General features: G+C 42.0%; 1 protein-coding gene across 6 annotated transcripts in view; it reads right to left on the bottom strand.

Moving 5' to 3' along the window:
* LOC142652695 (transducin-like enhancer protein 4) overlaps window positions 1-25,777 on the bottom strand; it is a 110,763-nt gene that overhangs the window by 72,858 nt on the left and 12,128 nt on the right. For 4 of the 6 annotated variants that reach the window (XM_075828366.1, XM_075828379.1, XM_075828374.1 and 1 more), the window contains exons 5-6: window positions 11,939-12,001; window positions 1,797-1,871 (exon numbers count right to left, since the gene is read on the bottom strand). In XM_075828366.1, the coding sequence (XP_075684481.1) occupies window positions 1,797-1,871; window positions 11,939-12,001 (138 nt within the window). The remainder of the gene's footprint in view (window positions 1-1,796; window positions 1,872-11,938; window positions 12,002-25,777) is intronic. The other 2 variants (XM_075828392.1, XM_075828400.1) reach the window with 1 other exon arrangement.

The raw sequence follows: 25,777 nt of genomic DNA, 5'->3' as shown, positions 1-25,777 counted from the left end.
TGGGAAGGAAAGGGGGGGATGGCCTTTTCACCTCCTACTTGTGCTTGAAGAGCTTGCAGCAAATGTTATTCATGGCTGAACACAGCTTCCCAGATTTGTCTTTTTTATTGGGGGACTTCACAGGAAATAAAAGGTTACTTTTTCTCCATTTATAACCCTTAATTGACGACCGGTATTCTCCTGCAGTCAAAGGGGCACAAAACAGAATAAGAAATAGACCATTAAATGCAGGCCACAATCAGAACATTGCACTCTACCTCCGTCAGCAAGGATCAGAGAGTGCTGATTTCCTTGTTAAAAGACAGAGGCATAATTGAGGCAATATCTTCACTTCAGATTGATTATTCGGCGACCCTTATCCACATCTTCACTCAGCAATTTGAATTTTAATGAAAGTAAATGGAATAATTAGCATTTCAAAGTGTGTTTGATACACTGAATAAAAGAGGAAAAGACTTTTATGTATAATCTATACACAAAAGAAAAAGCATTTGGGAGGGGGCGAATAAGAAAAGTACAGTTGTAGTGCCTTCATTAGAATAACTTAGCGGCTTGCACCGGCTGTATAATTATAGATGGGAATAATATGTTATTAAACCATGATTTCTCACCTCCACATTGTTATGCCAAATAGACAAGATTTCATGGTTTCGCCGTCTTTTAAAAGCAATGTAAACAACATGACTGCCCAGATCCGCAGTCTGCCATGAACAGAGCTAGTATATGGGAAAATGTACTGGTTCTCTCCTTCTTGTCATACGGGGCGGGAAGTATAAAGAAGTCCATTCAGATTGGTCTTGTTTTATTTAACTGGTGTAAAAAGATTTCTTATATCAGTGTACGAGGTCACCAACTACATGATCTAATAGAATTCTAAAGATAGATTTCCTTTTTTTATTTAGTGGAATATAGTGGAGCGAGTTCATTTAGAATAAAAAAAACGGAGTTTATTGCTTATAGCAAGCGATCAGATGTCAATTTGCGAAGGCTATGTTCACACTTCTGTCAGAGGCTCCTCACGGACAGACACCATGACAGAACCCGATGAACCCCAGTAGAAGTCAATGAGGTCCACCAGGCAACAATGGTGTGTGGGATGGGGAGATAAACAGAAACCACCCACGTGTGAACATAGCCATGGAAACTAAAAGAAGCAATCCAGTTGGCTGTTAAGTGCAGCAACTTCACCTGTCCCTTGCATTCGTTCTCATAAATAGTTTACTAGATATTAATAAACATTTCACCGCTGGGTTTTGGTGACCGATACATGTTGAGCAAAGAAACCTTTAGGGTACATGCACACGCAACGTATTTTGCTGCGGAAAATACGCACCAAAACCGCAGGAAATTCACAGGTAAAAACTGCACCTAATTGTGCGTTTTTCGGCACGTTTTCATGCTGCGGATTTTGGTGCGATTTTCCTCAGCACTAGGCGTATACAATTCGCAAGCAGAAACGCAAGATAAATTGACATGCTGCAGCGTGTACATGAGATTTCCTGGAATCTCGTTGACTATGCTGGTACAGTATTACGCTGCGGTTTTACCGCACACAAATACGCACGGCAAAACCGCATATAAAACGCATCGTGTGCATTGACCCTTAATGCTCCAGTGTGCCACTGCCTCTAGTAAGTAAAAGACTCGCTACAATGTATAACCAATTTCCACGGCAACACATTTTGCCAATAAAAGAATAGATTAGGCCAGAATGAAACAAACACACTCACGCGCATATATATAATAAAAAAAACATTCTTGCAACAGAAGTAACCAATGATGAAAAGACAACATACCCCAATGATTGCATTCAGCTCTGCCATCGTCACTTGTTTGGCACGTTCCACAGCTTGCACCACTTGTTGCTGGTGCTTTTAAGAGAAAAAGAGAAAGAAGCAATTTATATATTTACTATGACTTTTTGCTCTGCATTTCTGCACACTGCTATATACCTTTTAGAGGTATGGTAAACTAATGGGCATTTTTCCCAGCTGCCAAGCTCTCAAAAAGCCTCTATGTCAAGAAGAAGACAGTACAGCTACTGTAGGCACCTCGGCAGCACTTCCTAGTGTTTACTTCTTGAAATTCCTCCCCACAATATGTCAACATACTGGTGACTGCTTGTTGGTTTATGCTTTCATTGCAGATAGTGCACAAGTTGACAAGGTGTGGGGAACGATCCTGCCATAAGGAAATAATTAGAGAACTTTAATCAACATTAACCTCAGTCTTTCCTCTAAATAGTACCCAAAGTAAACATCCTCCTGCTGCTCAGATACAGAGCTCTATGCGGAGTGTACATGTCCCTGCATGGGCAATTTCCTTCATGACCTCATCAAATAGCAGAGATCGAAGTGGTTTACCACAGATCAGCAGGGAAGAGTGCAAATGCTTTAATTGCTTCTAGAATGGATTATCGTTGTATGTTCTATTACTGCACTCAGACAGATCTGCTGGGCAAACTTCAAAAGAATCTGTACGGAAACTGAAAAGGTTTCGGATTCGAATATTCATGGGTATAAGGTGGTCTTACCACCTTAAAAGCATCAAGAACTACAAAGAGTTAAAATTAAAACAAAAACTGAATAAAACAACATTTGCTGTCATTTTAATTAGGTCCTTTTTCTCTTTGCAAGCATATCAGAGTTGGAAGCAACAGGATTGAAGTATTGGTTAATGAGGCGGAATTAAAGTCAGCATGGGCCAATTAGGAGAATTATGGTACAATCTGTTCAATGAAATAAAATAAAGACGAAAGGAACAACGCTATAGCTCAACAAATCAATAATACATAAAAGGCACAGGACAGGGCATGGTCTCCACAAAACGGACCTACATCCAGCATCCCCCACATTTCTGCGCCATCCTGGGGCTACATAGTAGACATATGGGCAGTCATTCATCAATGGCAACAATACGGTCACAAGCCCTCAAGAGGAGGCTTGAGAATTGGGAGATTGGCATTGAATTCATCCTGACAGCAACTAGATATTGAACAGGTCACCGTTCTCAGTTAAAACATGCAGTGCGCTTTACACAGTGCAGATACTTATTAGGCCCTGTGCACACCAGGTTTTGTCCCTACATTTAGGCATGTACATCGGGAAAGCTCTCCACATACAAGCTAAACATGTCCATAGGGCTCAATTAACGCAACGGAGGCCAAAATAGTGTCCTTTTGGCCTCAGTCGGGCTGGTATGCATTAAAACATAGGGTTTTTTTCTTTTAAGAGGATGGAATAGCGTAGTACACTATTCAATTTGAGTGATCCTGCAAAAAAAACAAAAACGGATACAGTGCGGTATACATGGGAGCCCATGGTTGACGGCTGACATTGTATGACATCCATTACAAGTATACATTAAATGTATTCATTGGTATAGGGCCGGAGCACCAGTGAAGAGCAGGCAGAGATTCCGGTACCAGGGAAGCTCCTGGCCTCACTGCCTATAATGGACAGGGATGTCCGGGGCTTCTCCAGGGTTGGATTATCAAGCCAGAGCGATTCCAATGCTCTGGCCCGGTACTTCGGCATTTTAAAGCTTCAGACATCACTATCCATATACAGTGAAGGAAATAAGTATTTGATCCCTTGCTGATTTTGTAAGTTTGCCCACTGTCAAATACATGAACAGTCTAGAATTCTTAGGCTAGGTTAATTTTACCAGTGAGAGATAGATTATATTAAAAAAAAAAAACAAAAAAAAACAGAAAATCACAGTCAAAATTATATATATTTATTTGCATTGTGCACAGAGAAAAAAGTATTTGATCCCTTTGGCAACCAAGACTTAATACTTGGTAGCAAAACCCTTGTTGGCAAGCACAGCAGTCAGACGTTTTTTGTAGTTGATGATGAGGTTTGCACACGTTAGATGGAATTTTGGCCCACTCCTCTTTGCAGATCATCTGTAAATCATTAAGATTTCAAAGCTGTCGCTTGGCAACTCGGATCTTCAGCTCCCTCCATAAGTTTTTTTGATGGGATTAAGGTCTGGAGACTGGCTAGGCCACTCCATGACCTTAATGTGCTTCTTTTTGAGCCACTCCTTTGTTGCCTTGGCTGTATGTTTCGGGTCATTGTCGTGCTGTAAGACCCAGCCACGAGCCATTTTTAATGTCCTGGTGGAGGGAAGGAGGTTGTCACTCAGGATTTGACGGTACATGGCTCCATCCATTGTCCCATTGATGCGGTGAAGTAGTCCTGTGCCCGTAGCAGAGAAACACCCCCAAAACATGTTTCCACCTCCATGCTTGACAGTGGGGACGGTGTTCTTTGGGTCATAGGCAGCATTTCTCTTCCTCCAAACACGGCGAGTTGAGTTAATGCCAAAAGAGCTCAATTTTAGTCTCATCTGACCACAGCACCTTCTCCCAATAACTCTCAGAATCATCCAGATGTTCATTTGCAAACTTCAGACGGGCCTGTACATGTGCCTTCTTGAGCAGGGGGACCTTGCGGGCACTGCAGGATTTTAATCCATTACGGCGTAATGTGTTACCAATGGTTTTCTTGGTGACTGTGGTTCCAGCTGCCTTGAGATCATTAACAAGTTCCCCCCGTGTAGTTTTCGGCGGAGCTCTCACCTTCCTCAGGATCAAGGATACCCCACGAGGTGAGATTTTGCATGGAGCCCCAGATCTAGGTCGATTGACAGTCATTTTGTATGTCTTCCATTTTCTTACTATTGCACCAACAGTTGTCTCCTTCTCACCCAGTGTCTTACTTATGGTTTTGTAGCCCATTCCAGCCTTGTGCAGGTCTATGATCTTGTCCCTGACATCCTTAGAAAGCTCTTTGGTCTTGCTCATGTTGTAGAGGTTAGAGTCAGACCGATTAATTGAGTCTGTGGACAGGAGTCTTTTATACAGGTGACCATGTAAGACAGCTGTCTTTAATGCAGGCACCAAGTTGATTTGGAGCGTGTAACTGGTCTGGAGGAGACTGAACTCTTAATGGTTGGTAGGGGATCAAATACTTATTTCTCTGTGCACAATGCAAATAAATATATATAATTGTGACTATGTGATTTTCTTTTTTTTTATATAATCTATCTCTCACTGGTAAAATTAACCTAGCCTAAAAATTCTAGACTGTTCATGTCTGACAGTGGGCAAACTTACAAAATCAGCAAGGGATCAAATACTTATTTCCTTCACTGTATGGACAGCGACATAAGGAGCTTCCCTGGTAACGGTGCTTCAGAAAGTGCTCTGCCTGGATGATGTATATGCCTATACAGTGGGCTACGTTGTAGCCTTCCATCAGAGGTATACGTTGAAAGAACGTCATGTGAAGAGGTATTTACACATCAAACACAGTTAGGATCAACAAGCGTTGAAAACTGTATATCGTAAGGTATACTTTTTTGTATACCGTTATATTGAAAAGCATTAGTCGTGGTCCTCAATACAGTTGGGGCTAGCGGATCTCTACTATAATGGCCAAGTACATGCGAATGCTAATTTGGGATAGCTCTGTCTGTCATAGTCAAAGTATTGATATGTTGGAGACTGTGTTGAATTCATAAGATGGTGGACCAAAAGACAGAACAAGCAGCAATTAGGGTCTAATATATTACATAGATTCATGGTGTATATACCAGCGGTTCTCAACCCATGGTACACGTAACCCCCAGAGGAAGGTCTGAGTACGGCTCCTGGTCTGTAAGAAAGTATGCCTGTGGGTCTATACTCTATATATTTGCTTGTGTATGTTATTGTATGAGTATTCATACATGTGTGTTTAGGGGTCTGTATGTATATGTGATTTTTATGAGGCACTAGAAAAAGTACCCGACAATGCCCAGGTAAATAACGTGTCGGCCTGTCTGTTCATTGGATTTGTTCCAAGGGTGCCCAGGAGGCTAATCCATGCCCTCATATTTTCTTGGTTTACAGGGAAAGTCACTAGTAGCTCTATATACCCCGGCAGTTACACACGGTTTATTTCAATTTTAACTTCCTAAATACCCAACAGCTAAACTGGTAGGAAATGGAGTCATAAGACTGACAGAGCCTGTTGATTAACAACATTGGCAGTTTTATTACCAGTTGGCAATAGACGATGGTTAGATAATTGAAAACAGTATCATGCATGAAAGCCCACTCATTAGCACACTGAACATCATGATGTGCGCTATCAGCTTGCTTTCTGGCCTTGGTTCAGGCAGGAGTCTCTGCGCTTCTGAGAGCCACCTGTCTGATTTGTTGCGGAGAATGCCCCAGTTTGCTGAGGAGTTTCAGCAGCTCGAGCAGCAGTATGACGCATTTGATTAGCTTGCAGTTGGGCAAGAGGAGTCTCTGCGGCTAGTAATGCAGCTTTCCTCCTGGCCATTAGTAATCTGATTGGTTGCTATGGGTAACTGCTCCCCTGTACCTTCCCATCTAGAATTATCTTGTAAAGTGCACTACCTGCTACTGCCCGCTTTTATAGTATTGGATCATGATCATGTGATAGTGGCTGATAACAGAACAGCAGCAAGGTCCGGACATTTACAAAAACCTTCCTGGACACCCGATGTACCTATGTGCCAAACTTGGGGTCAAATGGTTGAGGCGTTTGGAAGCCTATAGAGGACACACAACCATTGACTTTTATAATACAGAATAGCAGAGTTACCCGGCTTCACACTGGTCTATTTGTTTGTTGTTTTGTGTGTGTGTGTGTGTGTGTGTGTGTGTGTGTGTGTGTGTGTGTGTGTGTGTGTTAAAAACGTCATTTCCTACGGATATGAAGCCGACATATCCAATAAAGTCCAAGTGCAGGGTTCCTTTTTGGAAGCATAACTGGTCTGAAAGGGGTTCAATTTATGAGAATGCTGAAATCCACAGGCTTGATTCTGTTGAGAGATTTCAGCAGCAGCCATGCTCTTAGACGAAAGACTCCTGTGGCAAAGCGCAGGGTTCCTTTTTGGAGGCATGACTGGTATGAAAGGTTTTCAATTCATGAGAAAGCTCAAATCCAGTATAGGTATAGTTAGTTTACGGCAAGTAACACGTCGAGTAAAGAAAAACGGCTTGGTTGTTATGGAAACCTGGTCTAAAACGGATTTGTATGTGAGTGAGGCTATGAATAAAAGGACCTGCGAGCTTCTATTGGCGAATACAGGTCATCTGATGTGATCTGAAGGAAGGTCCTTGATGTGGAAGCCAGTGGTGCCATCTTTGCTTTTGTGAATATGTCGAGAATGGTAGGTCCTAGAGAGCTGAAACCCACGTGATTTACTTATGTGCCAAATTTGGTGCAGATTGGTCCAGTCGTTTGGCCATGCATAAAGAACAGACAACAGAAATTCATTTGTGTGTATATAGATCTATCTATCTATATATTTATCTATCTCTATATATTTTTAAGTTGTTTCCTACTACAGACATTTTAATATCCGATTGGTGGGAGTCTACTGGGACATCCTCCAACTGTCATAACGGAGGCTCATTGACACTTTCCACATACATGAATGGGAAGTGATAAACAGCCGAGAAGTGTTTCCATCACTTCTTATTGACTTCAATAGGGATTTCCAAGAACAGGTGGCTCAAGTGTCAATGGACCAGAGTTGACAATTATAGGGGTCCTAGTGTCAGACTCCCATGATCAAACATTTATACCATTTCCTGTAGATTTGTTATAAGGGCTTGTTCTGACGTGGCTGATTTGCGGGTGGAAAATTTGCATCAGAATACAGTAGTAGCAAATTCCATGAGATTACTACAAATCCACAGCTTGTCAATTTCTGATGCGGATTTGTCGGAAATCACAATAGTTGCATATTTTTACTGCAGGTAATCCGACAGCAAAATACACAAGCCCAGATAGTGTCAAATAAGATTAAATTACGTTAGAGGGAAAAATTAACAAACACACACACACACACACACACACTATACCCACCTTTCCCGGCACTCCCAGGGCAACGCCTCCCTTGGTCTCTGTACACCCGGCCTACAATGGTGACGTGTTGTGTCGATAGATGACCACTGCAGTGATCACATGTTACTACACGTCATTGCTGCAGTTTGGGTGTACAGATATCGACGCAAGCCCTGCATTGGAGCGCCAGAGGTGGTGACTAGTGTTTTGTTGTTTTTTTTAAGACATTTACCGCAAGGAAATACGCACCAAAATCCTTGTGATTTGGTGCGGATTTGTCGCTGCGGATTTCCTAGAATCGGTCATCGCATTTGCTGCAAAAATTTTAAGCAGCAAATCTTGTTTGTATGAAGGCACCCAAATTGTACAGGGTGGGTGGATTATGGCGTTGATTATACTTGGGGTAGATGGTGGCATTTTTGTATTCAGAATGCACGACATGAATTGTCCTGTGGGTGGCGGCATTAATTGTGCAGTGCGTGGCCAGATTTATTGGCAACTAAATAGTCGCATTAATTGTACTGTGGATAGCGGCATTAAATTTGACACAAAATGGCAGAACAAATAGGTTAATAATTGTCTGACGAGTATTAATTGTGCTCTGTATTTGGCACTAAGTAGGCATTGTATGGCAGTATAAATTGGGGGAAATCGGTGAGCCTTCACATTGACTGTGACAAATATTCTCTTGTGTTGCTTTTTCCACCTATTGTATTTTATTATTTGTTATTGCTTTATGAGTGAATTTGCACTAATGGCAACATCACCGTGTAATATTTGACCAGCTGAGTACATTAGCTTAAGATTGTGATAGACCTTAGCTTTGGGGATACTTGTTTGACTGCGGGAGGGTAATAGGAAAAGCAGACAAACATTAATTTATACCAATGATAGTGATCAGATCGTTATTTGGCCAAAACAGACCTATAAAGTGACAAGTGAATGATCACACATAAAGACAACCAATGTTGGCCTCTTCTGATCCCAATGACCAGCCTTGTCACATTTATGTTTAGACATTGATTAGGTGCATACACGCTGCAATATTATAACCCTTGTGAAGAGCCCGGATTTACAGATTGTTTACAGTCATAATCAAGTATAGCTTTCATTCTCAATATATAGCAAAATCAAACAGTCATTTCTAAAGTATCTTCCAAGGCCAGACATTTTGTTACTATGTGACTTTCATGTAATTTGAATGTCAACCTTATTTTCGCTACTTTCCAATTCTGTTTCTATGGGGTTTGACAACTATGTATCCATGAAAGCTGAATCCCGATGCAACCCTCACAGGAGCTGCATTACAGACATTGTGGGGGCATCAAAACTGATGGAAGGGATAGCAACCGATAAAATAGCTGACTTGTTTTCTAAAGCTAGTCTAAAAGACTACAGGTGGAATTCAATGGGTTGCTATGGACAACTGCTCTAAGTTTCCCTTTCAATAAACCCCTTTCCATATACCCTACTGGGGTATATGGATGTCAGACGGTTGAACTGTGCTCGCAGCATTACTCTTTTAACCAGAACAGAGATCCAGTGTGTTTAAATGGGCACAATGTAATAATACATTTGCCCTATAGCAGCTGAGTGAGAAGTTTGTAGTCATCCGCAGTTTCCACATTCCGAAATAGTAGAAGGCCATTTGATTATGCAAAAAAACAAACAATCACAAATATATGGTAAGTTTCAGAAATATCAGATATAGCAGATTGTGATAACAAATGTAGCCCCTCTATTAAATAAACAGAACCATTCAGATCATTAATGCCACTGTGAAATAGCGGATAATGTTGAGCACTGAGCAGCATTACAAATATTTATCCAAATTTTTTTTTTACTATCCACACGAAAAAAAAACAAACAAACAAACAAACAAAAAATACAATCTTCCTGTTTTTACAATGGCCAGGCCACTAAACCAGAGACAATAAGCGAACATTCCCCATTTGCTTTAGTTCACTTGTCAGCTTTGCTGTATAGGCTGGGACATAATGAATCGAGTCATCTCATTAGACGGTGGGTGAGTTAATGATAGCGCTATTGTACTACTTGAGGCCGAGATAGGACAGAACAGCAATATTATACACTATATACTAGGATAAGCTTCTGTATACCTTGCCCATGTCACTCTCTGGGGGAGAGGCTATACTCCATCACTTACTGGCGATTAATAATTTATTACCTTTCTTAACTCCCATTCATTTCAGATGCCAAAAAGCACACACACATCCTGTTGCACAGTTTATACATACGATACAGGAAGGAAGTGTGTGCCTCGAATACGGCCAACCCAGGCCAAAAAGAAAAATAGTAGCTAAAAAAAAAACAAAAAAAAAAAACAGCACAATACAGCACATAGCAACCAATCACAGTGCAGAATTCATTTTTCCAGAGCAGTTTCAAAAAATGACAGCAGAGCTCTAATTGGTTGCTATGGGCAAAAAGGCCAGATATTCTGTAAGGTGGAGTCCCCATATATCAGTTGCGTCCGGACACTTTTTAGTCTGAGCCAGACACAACTGGTGAAATGGTGTGCACTATGTGCTCCGGTCTGGCATAAACAGCTGGACTATAGCCAGGCAAAAAAAAATGCTGCATGTACCGTTTTTCTCTCCGGCAAAGGTATACTGATGCAACTGATGCCAGAACTGCTCCCATAGTAAAGAAAGATGCAAGAAACCGAGTTCCCCTCTGGCATTTCTGTACCACAAATAAAGTCCATTATTTCTCTACTACATACTTAAACCGAATTGATGAAACGAAAACAACATATGAGACGTTACCTATAAAAAGGAAGAATCTGTGTGTCTACGAGCCCCAAAACTGTGTGTACAGGTCCTCCAGAAGCGCATGCAGCCCAATATAAAGTAGGGTGCAGCCGATAACAAAAAGAAAATAGCAAAAGAATAATGCAAGAATCATATGAAAAGGAATAAAAAAAACTTCCTTTATTAAACCTGATCTTTTCCGGGAATATCCATTGATGTCCTATCCTTAGTAGAAGTTATCAATGTATGATCAGTAGGAGTTCGACTCACAGTATTGCTACCTATCAGCAGAATGAAGGGGGTTTGAAAGGGGCTCAGCTGCAGTACCAGGCATAAGTGTAGATATGGAGCAGCAGCCCCTTACGTTCTGTCGATCATGTAGGTTCCAGGAGTCTGACCCCAAATAATTCCACATTGATAGTTTATTCTAAAACCTCTTTAAGGCAACTTATGTTTTAGGTTCTGTCACATTTTAGGGAAAAGTCCACATTGGCATTTCTGTTGCCCTGATGGGCAGGGTACAAAGAAAGGACACCCGATGAATCCCATTATAACGCAATGGGAATTGTTACAATCCAATAATGTCTGGCTGGTTCCGAAATATCAATCGTGGATTCATTGAAATCTTAAACAAACAATGACATAATGTGAAATGAGCCAAATTTGGGGGGAAAAAAAAGTCTTGCAACAAACAGTTTTACACATGAATCACTTAATCTGTAATTTCCAAAAGAACAAGGTTAACACTGTCCGCCTTAATACCGCAGGAGATTAAGGAAATCATTGCTTTGAAAAATAATAATTTCTACTTGGTGGCAACTTTGCATTTTCCCAAAAAATGGTTAGCCAAAACGGCATGCATTTGGTTTACTTTCAGCAGCACTTGCATTCGATATGCCGAACCACTTCTGCCAGCATTTAATGCCTATCATCAAAAGAGGAGAATGATTCTCTACCTAGTCTGGCAATTTTTCAATCGAGTCTATTAGATGCCATTCTGACAACAGTCATAATTCTGAGCAACACCGAGCGTACATGACAAGAAAACATCTGCATTACGCTTAGCACATTAGAACATTTTCCACTATATAAGTGCATTTAAATGATATTGCTCTGAATTTTAATAAGATGCTGCGGTAGAAATGAGTGGAGCAACAAGAAAATGAAATACAAGCTCCACAAGATACGAGGTATGAGAAAATACTTCGAGGATTTTTCATTTTTTTTATAACTCACATGTCATTTAAATGGTATGACTTAGCTGGGTGACTACAAATGAAGCTCGCTTACCTCCTGGGACAGAAAAGGAATGACTTGTGCGCAGATAGCATTCAGTCTCTTGACAATTTCCGCCTGCAGAGAAAAAAAAACAACACAAATAAGAGCATTTCATTAAGCATTCATGACCGTTTTTTTCCACAGATAGAATGTATTAACATTTGATATATTAAATTATGTATACCAACTGCACAGTCTCTAAATAAACACCTATGAAGGGGAAGCAAGCGGACCCAAAGCTGCAGGAGGAACCACAAATCTGCAGTAGGTGGGTGGCTGGAGTCCAAAACGTTCAGCTCAGCAGCATGTTAATAAGGCCGCTTCTCAAAAGTTTTTGTTGCAATGAAGAGCTCAGCCAAAATTTCCATTCATAATTTGCATTTTTTTTTTTTAGTCTTTACAGCTAGATCAGTAGACCATTGAAAAACTGCAGAGGTTGCCAAGTCAGCCTTGAAACCTGACAGTGACACATTAATGAGCACATCCGCACAGCATTTGACACCATCCAATGAGTTAATGGCTCAAGTATCTATAGCTTATCTAGCACGCAGCTCGGAAACCATACAGAAGGAATTACAAAGGGACAAGAAAACGAATACTTGTGGCCAGTGAAAAATATGAGCCTCTCATTAAGTGTATGGGATAAAAACACACAAAATTTGTAGAGCCCGGTCATTTTACAGGCACACTCACTATACAGTAATAGAATACATTATGCAAACAATATTTTTATTGAAATACATATGGCAGAGGGTAGAAGGAACATTACAGATTATACCCAATTGTCATGAACTTGTGAGGGTCTTAGGCTACATTCACACGAGCATTGCTAACCTTGGACATGAAAAAAAACAGTTTTTCACGTCCGAGGGGCACAGGTGCGGGACGCATTGTCACGGATCCCCCATAGATTAGACTGTCAGAGTCTATAGAGGGATGCGTGACACGCAGGAAAATAGTACAGGTCCTATTTTTTCACAGACCCTTCACACGCTCCGTTGAAACAACAGTCGTGTGAATGGCCGCATTGTAATACATGGAGCTCGTGTGACAGCCGTTGTTTTAACGGCCATCACACGGACGAGATGCGCGCTTGTCTGAAGAAATAATGCTGGAAAATTCTACTGTCTGCATGTAGACGATTGATTTGTCATTTAGAAGACTAAAAAAAGAATGTCTACCTTTTAGGCCTCATGCACACGACTGTAAAAACACCCGTTATTGCGGGTCGTAATTACGACCCGCAATAACGGGCTCATAGACTTCTGTTACCCACGGGTACCTTCCTGTTTTCTCACGGGAAGGTGCCCGTGCCGTTAAAAAAATAGAACATGCTCTATTTTTCTATTTTACGGGCCGTGCTGCTATACTTTATAATGACAGCACGGCTCACAAAAGCGGCCGGCTGCCCGCAGCCGGCCGTGCCCGCCCGTGCTCGTAATTACGAGTCGTAATTACGAGCACAGTCGTGTGCATGAAGCCTTAATGTGTTATTTTTAGGTCTGAAATTCTGTGTTAATTAGTTTCATATTGTATGTTCACAGGGGTTGGAGCTTTGTTTATTTTCCGGCTGCCTACAGCCACCACTAGGGGGAGCTCAGAGTATACTAATTTGTATTTCAGTTCAATGGGAGCCATATGAAGCAAGTTCCTAAACGCCACCTAGTTATGATCACAGGTATCCAGAATTTTATCATTCATATCTATGTCTGTGTGAATAGAAATAGGGGCATTTTAAGCTCTACAACAGAAAAACCGAGCTATTTTACACATAAAAGTAAGGTTATGAAATGAAACTAAAGCATTATTATAGAATATATAATTACTAGTCTTCTGACTAGAAGTGTCTGCATTTATACTTGGCGGCCGCCAGTCACTGGAGAGAGAGGCGAAGGGGGACACTTTTCTCATGAATGCAGCAGACTCTGTTTTACCCTAACGGCACAATGTTTGCACATATAGAGCGTAATTTTCTCTGTCGCATGCTGCCCTTAATGTGCGGCCCTCTCGCCCCTAATTCCCACGTGGAATTGGCAGTTTGAGGCCACCACACCAGGCGAAACAGGGGTAGGGTTACCCCTGTTCAAGTGAAGTGCCGATCCCAGTGTTAGGACCGACATCTATCAGACATTTATGGCATATCCTGTAGATATGCCATAAATGTCTACGTTGGTTATACCCCTTTAAGTAAGGCAGCATATTTAGGTGGAAGATGAGCTTTTAATAAGGACTAACGGAAAATTTAGGAAAAAGTCAACCATCACAGAGATACCTGGAGAATGTAGGGGCCCCAGTGGGCAGAGCATTGAGGGTATACATAATGATGGGTCGAATGGCCTTTACCTCAGTAGAAAGTAGAGAACTGGACCAGCCGGAGAACATAGTATTTCATATTAAAGGGATTGTTATGCTTCTAGTATTTAACAAGTGTAGACTGGAGAATCTCACGGTCTTTTATGGATATAGCAAATGCAAGGGACAGGAAAAAGCAAAAATGTAGCACATAAAAGACATGCGAGTTTAATTTCCCTTCTGCACTTTTAGACATTAGGGGGCACTATGATTGGCTTTTTATACGCCAGTCAGTTATCTGTTCCTCTCGAGTAAGATGCGACACACCTCTTAATAAATCGGTCGCATCCTTTCACAGAACGGGAGCCAACCACCCCCCAATTGCACATACAATTACTTAAAAATGGATGCTCATCTCACCGCTTCTCTTCTCTCTGGGTCCCCTCATCATGCTGCATCATATAGAATATCTTGACACAGCCTGGCAGCAGTACGTTGTATGAGCCACGGCCAGTAGTAAGAGTCTGAGTGGACCCAGTTGGGAGAAAGAGGAGCGGATAGGAAACTAGTCTAATAAATTGGGGATGGGGGTAATCGGGTCTGGGAGGGGCAAAGTACCAGGTCTTTACCTTGCTATGTCCCACAGTCTCGAAACTACGCCAGCTGGGAGCATAGACTTCAGCTATAATTTACGCCAGGTTTCTGTCGTAAATTATAATAAATTTGTCTGACCAAGGTGGCCCTGTCCATTTTTAAAGAGACTCTGTCACCAGATTATAAGTGCCCTATCTCCTACATAATCTGATCGACGCTGTAATGTAGATAACCGTGGTTTTTATTTTGAAAAACGATCAATTCTGAGCTACGTACAATTTTAGATTTATGCCAATTCATTTCTTAATAGAGAGCTGGGCGTTTTTTTTACTTTTTACCAACTAGGCGTTGTAAAGAGAAGTCTATGACACTGACACTTCTCATCGTTCCAGCCCAGCTTCTTTCACTGCAGCCACAGCGTGATCTCGCGAGATCACGCTGTACTGTCATTTACAGCGAGATCACGCTGTGTGTGCAGTGAAAGAAGCTGGGCTGGAACAATGAGAAGTGTATAAGGCTGATTGGTCCGATTGGTCAGCGTCATACACTTCTCTGTACAACGCCCACTTGGTAAAAAGTTAAAACACGCCCAGTTGTCTAATAGGAAACTAATTAGCATAAATCTAAAATTGCTCATAACTTTCTCAAAAATGATCGTTTTTCAAAATAAATAAAAAACACTGTTATCGACATTACAGCGCCAATCACATTATGTAGGGGATATGGCACTTATAATCTGGTGACAGAGCCTCTTTAAGCCCTGCCCCATTTTACAAAAAAAACTTTTATACATAGAAAGCTTTAGAAATTCCCTCCTGTATACGTGTATAAGCTATTTTGTAAGAGGATGAATGGGTTATTTGCTGGATATTTAAAATAAGACATACCTTCTGATACAGCCACTAAAAAGACATTTTTTAAATAGTTAAACCCTTTTTCTTTTTTATGGTATAAGCCTTCACCCTTGTACCACCAAAACAGCTCTGAGCCATCAAGGCATGACCTCCACAAAAAGTATGAAAGTGTCCTGTGGTATCTGGCATCACAACGTTAGCAGAAAATCCTTTAAATCCTGTAAGTTGACAGATGGAGCCTCCATGGATCAGATTGGTTTTTCCAGTACATCCCACAGATCTTTGATCAGATTGAGATCCTATGAATTTGGTGGAAAATGTTCCTCAAACCATTCCGGAATAATTTTTGTTGTGTGGCAGGGGGGAAATTATCCTGCTGAAAGAGGTTACTGCCATTTGAGAATATTTTGCCAAGAAGGGATGTACTTGATCTGCAACAATGTTTAGGTAGATGGTATGTGACAAAGTACCATCTACCTGTATGGCAGGACCAAAGTTTTTGGTTTCTCCGCCGAACATTGCCCAGAGGATCACACTGCCTTCGCTTGTTTGCTATAGCGCATCTAGGTGCCATGTCTTCCCCAGGTAAGCAATGCACGAGCACCCAGCTGTCTACATGACTTAAGAAAACGTGATTCAGCAGACCAGGCCACCACCTTCCATTGCTCCAAGGAGCAGTTGCGATGCTCATGTGTCCATTGTAGGCACTTTTGGCGGTGGCCAAGGGTAAGCCCGGACTTTGATAGGTCTGTGGCTACAGTCCCAAATGCAGCAAGCTGCGATGTACTGTGTGTTCTAACACCTAACATAACCAGCATTAAAGGACGGGTGTCGCGAAAAAAATTTTTTTAATATCAATTTGCTTTTAGTGTTATTAAAATACATTTTATTTATTTGTGTGTTTGTGTTTTACTTTTTTTTTTTTTCTAACTTTTACTTCTCTATGGGGGCTGCCATTTTTTTTTCATCTCTGTATGTGTCGATTAACGACACATACAGAGATGGAATACGGCAGCTACAGTCCCATAGTGAATGTGAACGGGAGCCGTTCCATCCACTATGGTGTACGCCGTCTGTGTGGGAACGGCGCATGCGCGCTCGCACAGTCCAAAAGGAAGGTCTTCGGCCGAGCGACATCCGGCGCCATTTTCTTGTGGACCAGAAGCCGCGGCCGGACAGTATGATGACTACTTCCGGTCGCGGCTTCCGGACATGTGTTCAGAAGCAAGGACTAGGAGCGGAGGGAGCGGCGGCAGGAGCAGGTAAGTTATGTTTGTGTATGTTCGCGTTTTACTGTGTGATTACCACTGTATGTAAGCCTACTACACTGTGTATTCGCTCAAAAAATGGCGGCACACAGTGTAGGAGGTTTGAGCATTCAACCCCCTCCTTTCTCCTGGCACTAGCCAGGATAAAGGAGGGGGATTGTTTGAGCACACTAGAGCGAGTGTGTCTTCTCCAATTTTGCAGCATAAATCAATGAGGTTGCTTTACCACATGCCAATGCTACAATTTTGGGAATTGCTCCCTCTAGTGACCAGCACAGGGAAATGTTATAAATTAGAATCTAATTTATAATATTTCCTGACTTGTGAAAAAAATTAAAACAATGTCTAATCATGTATATACTAACTGTTTAACTAAAAAAAAAAACAAAAAAAAACACAACATTGTCAAGCGACACATTCCCTTTAACTTTTTCAGCAATTTGCGCTACAGTAGCTTTTGTGGAATCGGACCGGGCGCCTTCACTCTTCACGAAAATGAATGATCCTGTCGCCAGTTTATTGATTGTCCTTCCTTTGACCAATTTTGGTAGACACCAAGCACTGTAAACCGGGAACACTCCACAGGAACTGCTGCTTTAGAGATGCTCTGAGCCAGTCATCACCATTTGGCCCTCAAAGTCAATCAGATCCTTACACTTTTTTCCTGCTTCCAACACATCAACTTCAAGATCTGACTGTTCACTTGCCGCCTTATTTAACCCACCCCTTGATAGGAAACTATACACGCACGCAAAAACACACACATACACACACACACACACACACACACACACACACACACACACACACACACACACACACACACACACACACACACACACACACTACGGCAGATATTCATTTTCAGGCCTAAGGCCTATAAACAGCTTCTGACCTATAGTTAACCACAGCTAACATGTCATATTGCCACAAACTCCTTTAAAACACTTCAGAAGCACGCAAAGCATAGTCAAGTGTCATTCTTCCGCTCCCAACAACAGCGTTAAAGAACTAGAAAGAAAAAGGAGGTTAAAGAAAAAAAAATAATAAACTAGGCCAGCGTCTTAACGTGTGTGATTTCACCACTTCCTGAACGAAACCCAGAGAAACGCCTTTCAAACCTTCCAATTTTACCATGTTCTAAATCTATCCGCATTGATCTGTTCTTGTAAAGAATAGGATTATGTATAGTTCTTAGCCATGTAAACATTTTGAGTGCTTGTTTTTTCAAACCAAAAATTGCAGAGGGTCCAAGCAAAACATCCCCTTAAGGGCTCATTCAGACGAGCGTACAAGTCGTCCGTGTGACGGACGATAAAATGGCCGTCGCACATACACATGTATTTCAATAGGGCCGTTCACAAGGACATGTCCTATTTTCTTGCGTTTCACGCATCCCTCCATAGACTAGTCTACGTGGGATCCGTGAAAACGCGTCCTGCATAAGGCTACCCCCACACGTAGCAGATTTGTTGCAGATTTTCCACAGAAAAACCTGCACGTGTAGCAGATTTTGCTGCTGATTCACAACATATTACACCCTTTTCTATATTAAAATGGTGAAATCTGCTGCAAACATCCAGAAAAGAATGTGCTTGTTGTGGACTTGAAAATCCGCAGGATGCTCAGATTTCTGTGCAGAAAGTGTTACGCACAGGTGGATGAGCTTGATTCAAATCTCTTTGCGCCCGCCTAATACTATAGTCCGCTGCAGATTTTCCTGGCGGATATCCACACCATTTCCGTCACGTGTGCAGAGGGCCTAATAACGTATTATTTCGTAGCTTTGACGTAGAAGCCCTTTAACCTCCCACCATTTGGAAGTATATGTTGCCTTAGTAACTTTGAAGTCCCGAGAGCTCAAGCTATAGCAAGACATTCACAATTCATACTACTAGGCTACACGTTCCTAATGGTCCAGGATTCTGAAAGCAAGTCTAAACTAATGGCAGAGAGCCCAAACTCCTTCTCCAGCACAGCCATTAAAAGGATGTAGGTTATTGCTGTTGTCACCATTGATATTTGTCATTGTAATGTAATTAGGGCCCTAAAATGATGCATTACAGCCCTTGGCACAACTTCTATTAAAATCTTTTCTTCTGCTCAGTGAGCTGCGACCTGCTTTCTGATGAACAACAGACAGACAGCTTTAGGGAGAGGAGAAGATTCATCCAATATACATACATTTGTCTCTTCTTCCCCCAATTCATACAAAACATTACCACTGCACTTTGAATGTAGGAGGGGGGTTAAAAACAAAAAAAAACATTATAAAAAACATCCGTATTAAGGAATTCCTGTCTAACCTCCTGAAATTCTGATTGCATCTGATAAATCTTGCTTGACAACAAATCTGTAGCCTGCAAACCACGGGATTCTAATCTGCTATCCATCAGTTGATGCCAACCCAATCAAATTTGTAGGTTATGTGGGTCATGCATCCCTGAACACATACATTCAGAAAGATTCTCTTTATCCCAATCCAAATTTCAAAAAGCTATTAGGCCTTTCTACGTTTTATAATGCCGTCCAATGCATTAAGAACCTTCCGTATCAACAGCTGCTAAATTATTGTTTCTAAATGTAGCGTGGCCACAGAAAACCTGATAAAATACTCTGTATACGGGGGGGTAGGAAAAGAAAAAAAGCAGACCATGCAAGAAGACATCAGTAGGAATAAAAAAAAAAAAAAAAAAAAAAAAAGGTATAATATTATATATTATATATATATATAGCAAAGAAAAAATATAAAATAAAAAAATCACACCATTTGACAATGAAAAATCAAACAAATGCATTGTCAAGTGCTCAGTCAATATACCATTTCTTTGAAGATGCACATCACTGCTCAATGGCAAGTCTGCTAAGGAGAACAAAATATAATACAAGGTGTGGGAAGGGGAGGGGGGGGGGGGGGGGTAGAGAAAGAAAATCAATAGGAGGAAATGGCAACGCTGTTACATATACTACTGAAGCCATCCAGACCCTGATCCTCACACCTCTAAATGTGACAAAGGATGAGAACAGCATGGGTCAAATCGATAAGGACCATCTTCATTTAACAAGGATTCTTTCTGCTGGCTTGTCACCAAGAGGCTGGAGAGGGATGAAACATACTTCACTGCCAAGTACATGAAATGATGGCCCCACTGCCATTTTGTGCATGAGGCTACTGACAATTTCATGTATAATATACAGGCTAAAGATGGGGTTTAGTAAATGTCCTATAGTAGCACTATGTAAGAATGTGACCAGCAGAAGCCCACACTAATGTCTTTATATAGAGAGATCTACGTAATTGTACATATAAAATATTTGAGAGAGAACTTGAGATTACATAGACCTATCCTTATAATACTGTAAGATTGTGGGACACCTCTCTTTAAAGAGGCTCTGTCACCAGATTTTGCAACCCCTATCTGCTATTGCAGCAGATCGGCGCTGCAATGTAGATTACAGTAACGTTTTTATTTTTAAAAAACGAGCATTTTTGGCCAAGTTATGACCATTTTTATATTTATGCAAATGAGGCTTTCTAAAGTACAACTGGGCGTGTTTAAAGTAAAAGTCCAACTGGGCGTGTATTATGTGCGTACATCGGGGCGTTTTTACTTCTTTTACTAGCTGGGCGTTGTGAATGGGAGTGTATGATGCAGCTTCTGGCTGTCTGCAGACACACAGCGTGTTCGAGAGATCACGCTGTGACGTCACTTCCTGCCCCAGGTCCTGCATCGTGTCGGCCACATCGGCACCAGAGGCTACAGTTGATTCTGCAGCATCAGCGTTTGCAGGTAAGTGGCTACATCGATTTACCTGCAAACGCCGATGCTGCTGCAGAATCAAATGTAGCCTCTGGTGCCGATGTGTCCTCGCTCGTCCGACACGATGCAGGACCTGGGGCAGGAAGTGAGTGACGTCACAGCGTGATCTCTCGAGAACACGGCTGTGTCTGCACTGTCAGAAGCTGGGCGTTCTGAAGAGAAGTGGATGACACTCCCATTCACAACGCCCAGCTAGTAAAAGTAGTAAAAACGCCCAGATGTACGCACACAATACACGCCCAGTTGTACTTTAGAAAGCCTCATTTGCATAAATATAAAAATGGTCATAACTTGCCCAAAAATGCTCGTTTTTAAAAAAACAAAACGTTACTGTAATCTACATTGCAGCGCCGATCTGCTGCAATAGGAGTTGCAAAATCTGGTGACAGAGCCTCTTTAATCCTGGAATTTAGGGGTTTTATTCAGTCCCATTGCAACGTGTGTGTATAACATTTGTGACAGAATGGGTGATTCTAAGCTCACTGAATTCCAGCGTGGTACTGTAATAGGACGTCACCATTGCAACAAGTCAGTTCGTGGAATATCTAGGAGGGAAGAAATTTCACAATCTACTGTGACTGGTATTATTGTAAAGTGGAAGGGTTTAGGAACCACAGAAACTCAGTCAATGAAGCGGCAGACCACGTAACGTTACAAAGTGGGGTCGAGTGCTGAGGCGCATGAAAGCCGCCAACGCTCCGCTGACTCCGTAACTGCCAAACCTCCTCTGGCATTAAAACGGTGCGCCGGGAACTTCATGGCATGGGTTTCCATGGCCGAGCAGCTGCATGCAAGCCTTATATTACCAAGCACAATGCCAAGCGTCGGATTGGGTGGTGTAAAGCGCGCCGCCACTGCCTCTGGAGCAGTGGAAATGTGTAATGTGTAGTGAGGAATCACACTTCTTTATCTCACAGTTTGACGGACGAGTCTGGGTTTGGCGAATGCCAGGAGAACGTTACCTGCCTGACTGCATTGTGCCAACTGTAAAGTTTGGTAGAGGAGGGATAATGCTACGGGGTTGATTTTCAGGGGTTGGCCTAGGCCCTTAGTTCCAGTAACGGGAAATCTTGTTGTGGGAACAGTTTGCAGAATGACTAAAAACCACATACTGGTTTGAACCGCGTAAGCAGAACTTTCTTTGGGAGTGCACTCCATTCTTTTTCTAAATAATGAATTAGGCTTCTATTCTTTTAACTTAATCAGATGCTGGAAACTACAAGTACTATTTTACCCGATTACCGTTTTTTTTAATATATCTCACTTCATATACCTTTTTAATGAAAACACTGACAAACAAATGCAGAAGTATGAAAAAGCACCACAAAGAGGCCAGCCCTGGACACATATAGATTACAACGTTGTGCTTGAACTATGTACGGAAATATACAGCCTCACTCATACACGTCAGTAAAATGTGTTGTCAGGAAAGATCTAGTTGCAGTGGAAACTGAAGGACAAACGTTTGAACTTAAACTTTCTAATCTGACAGCTTGTTTTAGTGCTTGAGCAAACTGATTAAACTAAGAGCGTTCAAGTGCTTTTGTCTTTGTTTGCTTATGAGTCAATCAATGTCCAAGGAGGAAAAAAAAATACATATACCTTTAATCGCGCAAGATTAACATACCATAAAAGCCGATAAGCTGGAGTAAACTGTACACGTAAGCCAAGTTAGTTTTGTCAATGCTTATGTGAACAGTTATTTACAAGTCATAAAGTTCAGTTAAAAATTACATAAAAACCAAGATTTATTACAATGTCAGAAGAAATGTAATAAAAAAATACAGTATGTATCACAAGGTCAGCAATTTACTAAAACAAACGTTCAGTTAAATAGGAGGTAAAAGATCAGTATAGCATATCAAAGTGTTTACTTAACGAAAAGAAATGGCCAGTAAAGTATTCTCCTCAGGCTGCATTCACACGGGTCAGATTTCACACATATGCCGCGCCAAAATCCACCTCCCATTAAGTGCAAAAAAAATCCGTAGAAATCTTCTGTGCGAATTTAAAATCTGCATCAAGAGACATGTCACTTAGGCCCTGTTCACACTGTGCTATGGTCTCCGTTTTAACGTACACGTCAAGTTAAGCTCTCAAAGTATATGGTAAGCGGAGGCCGTGACAAATGCCTAACAGAAACTCCGGTCACTTATTGACCATAAAGTTATCAGGTTAACAGATATGTCAGGACGCTCCAGTGATGTAACGGTCCATATATGGACAGTTATCACTGGAACTTCCCAGTCAGACCCAGTCCCCCACTTCAGCCAATAGCTCGACTATCCCCTTTCGAGATCCTTAAAGCAGCCGGAGCCCCCAGCTGTTTATCTCTGCCAATGTAGCTTCCCCAGGTGAAAATAGGCAGCCGGAGACTCAATCTGCTTTGATGATGTTGAAAGGGTGATGAAACTCATGCGCCCTCCTTACCACTATCTTGTCCCCTCTGTGGACAACTATCCCACTTTAACATATTCAAAGTAGCCCGAGTTATCGGTTGCTTATCTACCGCTACGGTACTGGAGCGGACTTGGCATAGCCCCAGTGACGTAACTGTCCTAATATGGACAGGTACATCACTGAGGTTGCCACAGAGAAGACTGCTACTGAATACAAGCCCTGCACCGTGACATTTCTTAGAAAGGTCACTGCAGTTTCCTTGAGGTAGCCCCAGTGATGTAAAAAATGTCCATATATGTTCAGTGACTTCGCTTTCCCAGGCGGCAAATAAGCAACCGACGACTCCAGCAACTTTAGATATTAAAAGGGGAAATGTTGACTGCCTACCTGCACATGGCAGCGCTATGAGGGGCAGAAAAGGGGAAATAAGGAAGACTTTCGCCCCCTCGATCATGTCCCCTGGAGCCCATACATACAGCGGCCGGCCAGGGAATCTACTCCACTGGAGCTTCCCTGGGGTAGCCCCAGTGATGTTCTGTCCATTGACATTTACATCGCTGGGGCTTCCCCAGGGAAGTTACAGTGACTTAGCTTACACGGGCGGCAGAAGATATTAAAATTCTTTGAGGTATAGCACAGTAGACATAATGAAAGGGCTATCCCCTTCAACATATTCAAAAACAGCCGGAGTACCTGGCTGCTTATATGCTGCCCAGAATAGCTATGCCACAGCAGCCAGGTACCGCTTTGAAGAGTTTGAAGGGTTAGTTGTTCCTGCTTGCCTGCACTGGAAGAGCAGCACAAATTCAGGACTGAGGGAGGGTGCTAGAAAACGGACACTGCTCCCCGGAATCCTGTGATCCTATTCTTCCCTACTGCTGCCCTGACCGCAGCGGCAGTGTACCGCCGTCCCTACCTCTGTCTGGTCAGACCTGTGTCAAGTGAGCTTCCCAACGTATGCGTTTAACAGAGGCATTTACGGAATGCCTCTGGATAGAATACCGTAGTTGACTAGGCTATTCTATCCAGCAAAAATAGAGTATACTGCCCAACGGAGACTAAAAGGACACCCTTTTGGCCTCCATCAGTATAATGCTAGCCTGTGGGTAACACGAAAAATCAAATGTACAGGGAAAACGCAGTGTGGACATAGCTTTATGGACACAAAAAAAAAACGAGCAGGTTTCAAACATGGATTAGACTTATTGAATGGGGGTAATCAGTGTGCGGATCCACAGCACATCAAACTGCAAATCCCAGATAAGCCTCAGATTTCTGCACTAAATACACGGGTTGGGTTTGCGTATGGCAAATCCAACCCCTGTGAACATAGCCGGACAGTCATGGATGCTAGTTGTGCAACAGCAGTGCTTGAGGGGATGCCCCCCTCTTTCTTCAGCTGTTTTCTAGTCAGTTGCAGTGAGAAATGGCGAGAACGCCATTTTAAAAGGGGGGGGGGGGGGTGGGAGTTTATGATGAAATCTTTCTACCCTGAGCGCTATGGAGATTAGGAAAACTCTGAAGTCACGGGTGGATCATGCATGCTTCAAAAATAAAATATTTAGTACAGACAACAAATGTGAAAAAGTCACAAAACCACTCCACAACACAAACATGCCATGGTGAGAAATTGCCCATCTATATATTCCAGCAACATATTAACTTTGGCTTGAAATTCTTGTATACTTTCCCTGCAGCAAGCAATAAAACTTGAAATACTTAATATAGACACGTCTATATAACTTCAAGTTCTTATTACTAATGCTGCAAAGGTTAAGAATGATTGAGTATAATAAAGAGCATTATCAAGGTTAAAACTATTGAGTCTGGTGCCAGCCTTCATAATGCAAGGTCATATTAGCTGAACACTGAAGTATGAAGAATGTATAGGCAATGCCATGACAGCCGCCGAGAGATAGAAAGCCAAGTGGATGAGCCAAATCAAAAAGGATTTGCAACAGTACACAATTCCTAAACTCCGCCACAACCTCCCTAGGGGCCTGCAAAACGGCAGTGGTGATCTTTGGATCGACGTGGACCGGATAAAACGAAGCTGGGGGGGGGGGGTGTGGGGGTTGTGCAACTTATGGAAACCAGGCTTAAAAAAAATAATTATTTTATACGTTAAATATATGCAGAAATGCACCTTACATCATACTGGTCTATTATCTTCACAGTAAATACGAGGCATCATGCTTCATTACTATTGCCTGCAGTGTACAGACTAATGGAAGAGGAAGGGAACGAGCTGAAGCTGTCATGTTTAGATTTATACCTCCTCCACCTATGCAAAGCATCTGAAAGTCCTCCTGGCTACGCAGCAACAAGAGAATGGCTTGACATTTCTCACCTATCTCACGTAGCTAGGAAACAGAAAAAGACCTGCGTCTAATGTACACCAAGACACGGTAACTATGAAGCCACTTTCTCTAGAATGACCATTTACAATGGAACAAATCCCAACTACAGTATTAATAATCTTACATGATATATATAGCACCAACAACTTCCAAAGAGCTTTAGGCCTCATGCACACGACCGTGTTTTTGCGGCCGCAATTCCCCCGAAAATCCACGGGAGAATTGCGGCCCCATTCTTTTCTATGGGGCCGTGCACACGACA

This window comes from Rhinoderma darwinii, chromosome 1, assembly GCF_050947455.1.
Source record: "Rhinoderma darwinii isolate aRhiDar2 chromosome 1, aRhiDar2.hap1, whole genome shotgun sequence".
NCBI classification, from domain to species: Eukaryota; Metazoa; Chordata; class Amphibia; order Anura; family Rhinodermatidae; genus Rhinoderma; species Rhinoderma darwinii.
The sequence above is the reverse complement of the archived record's forward strand: the minus strand, read 5'-3'. Positions and strand labels throughout refer to the sequence as shown.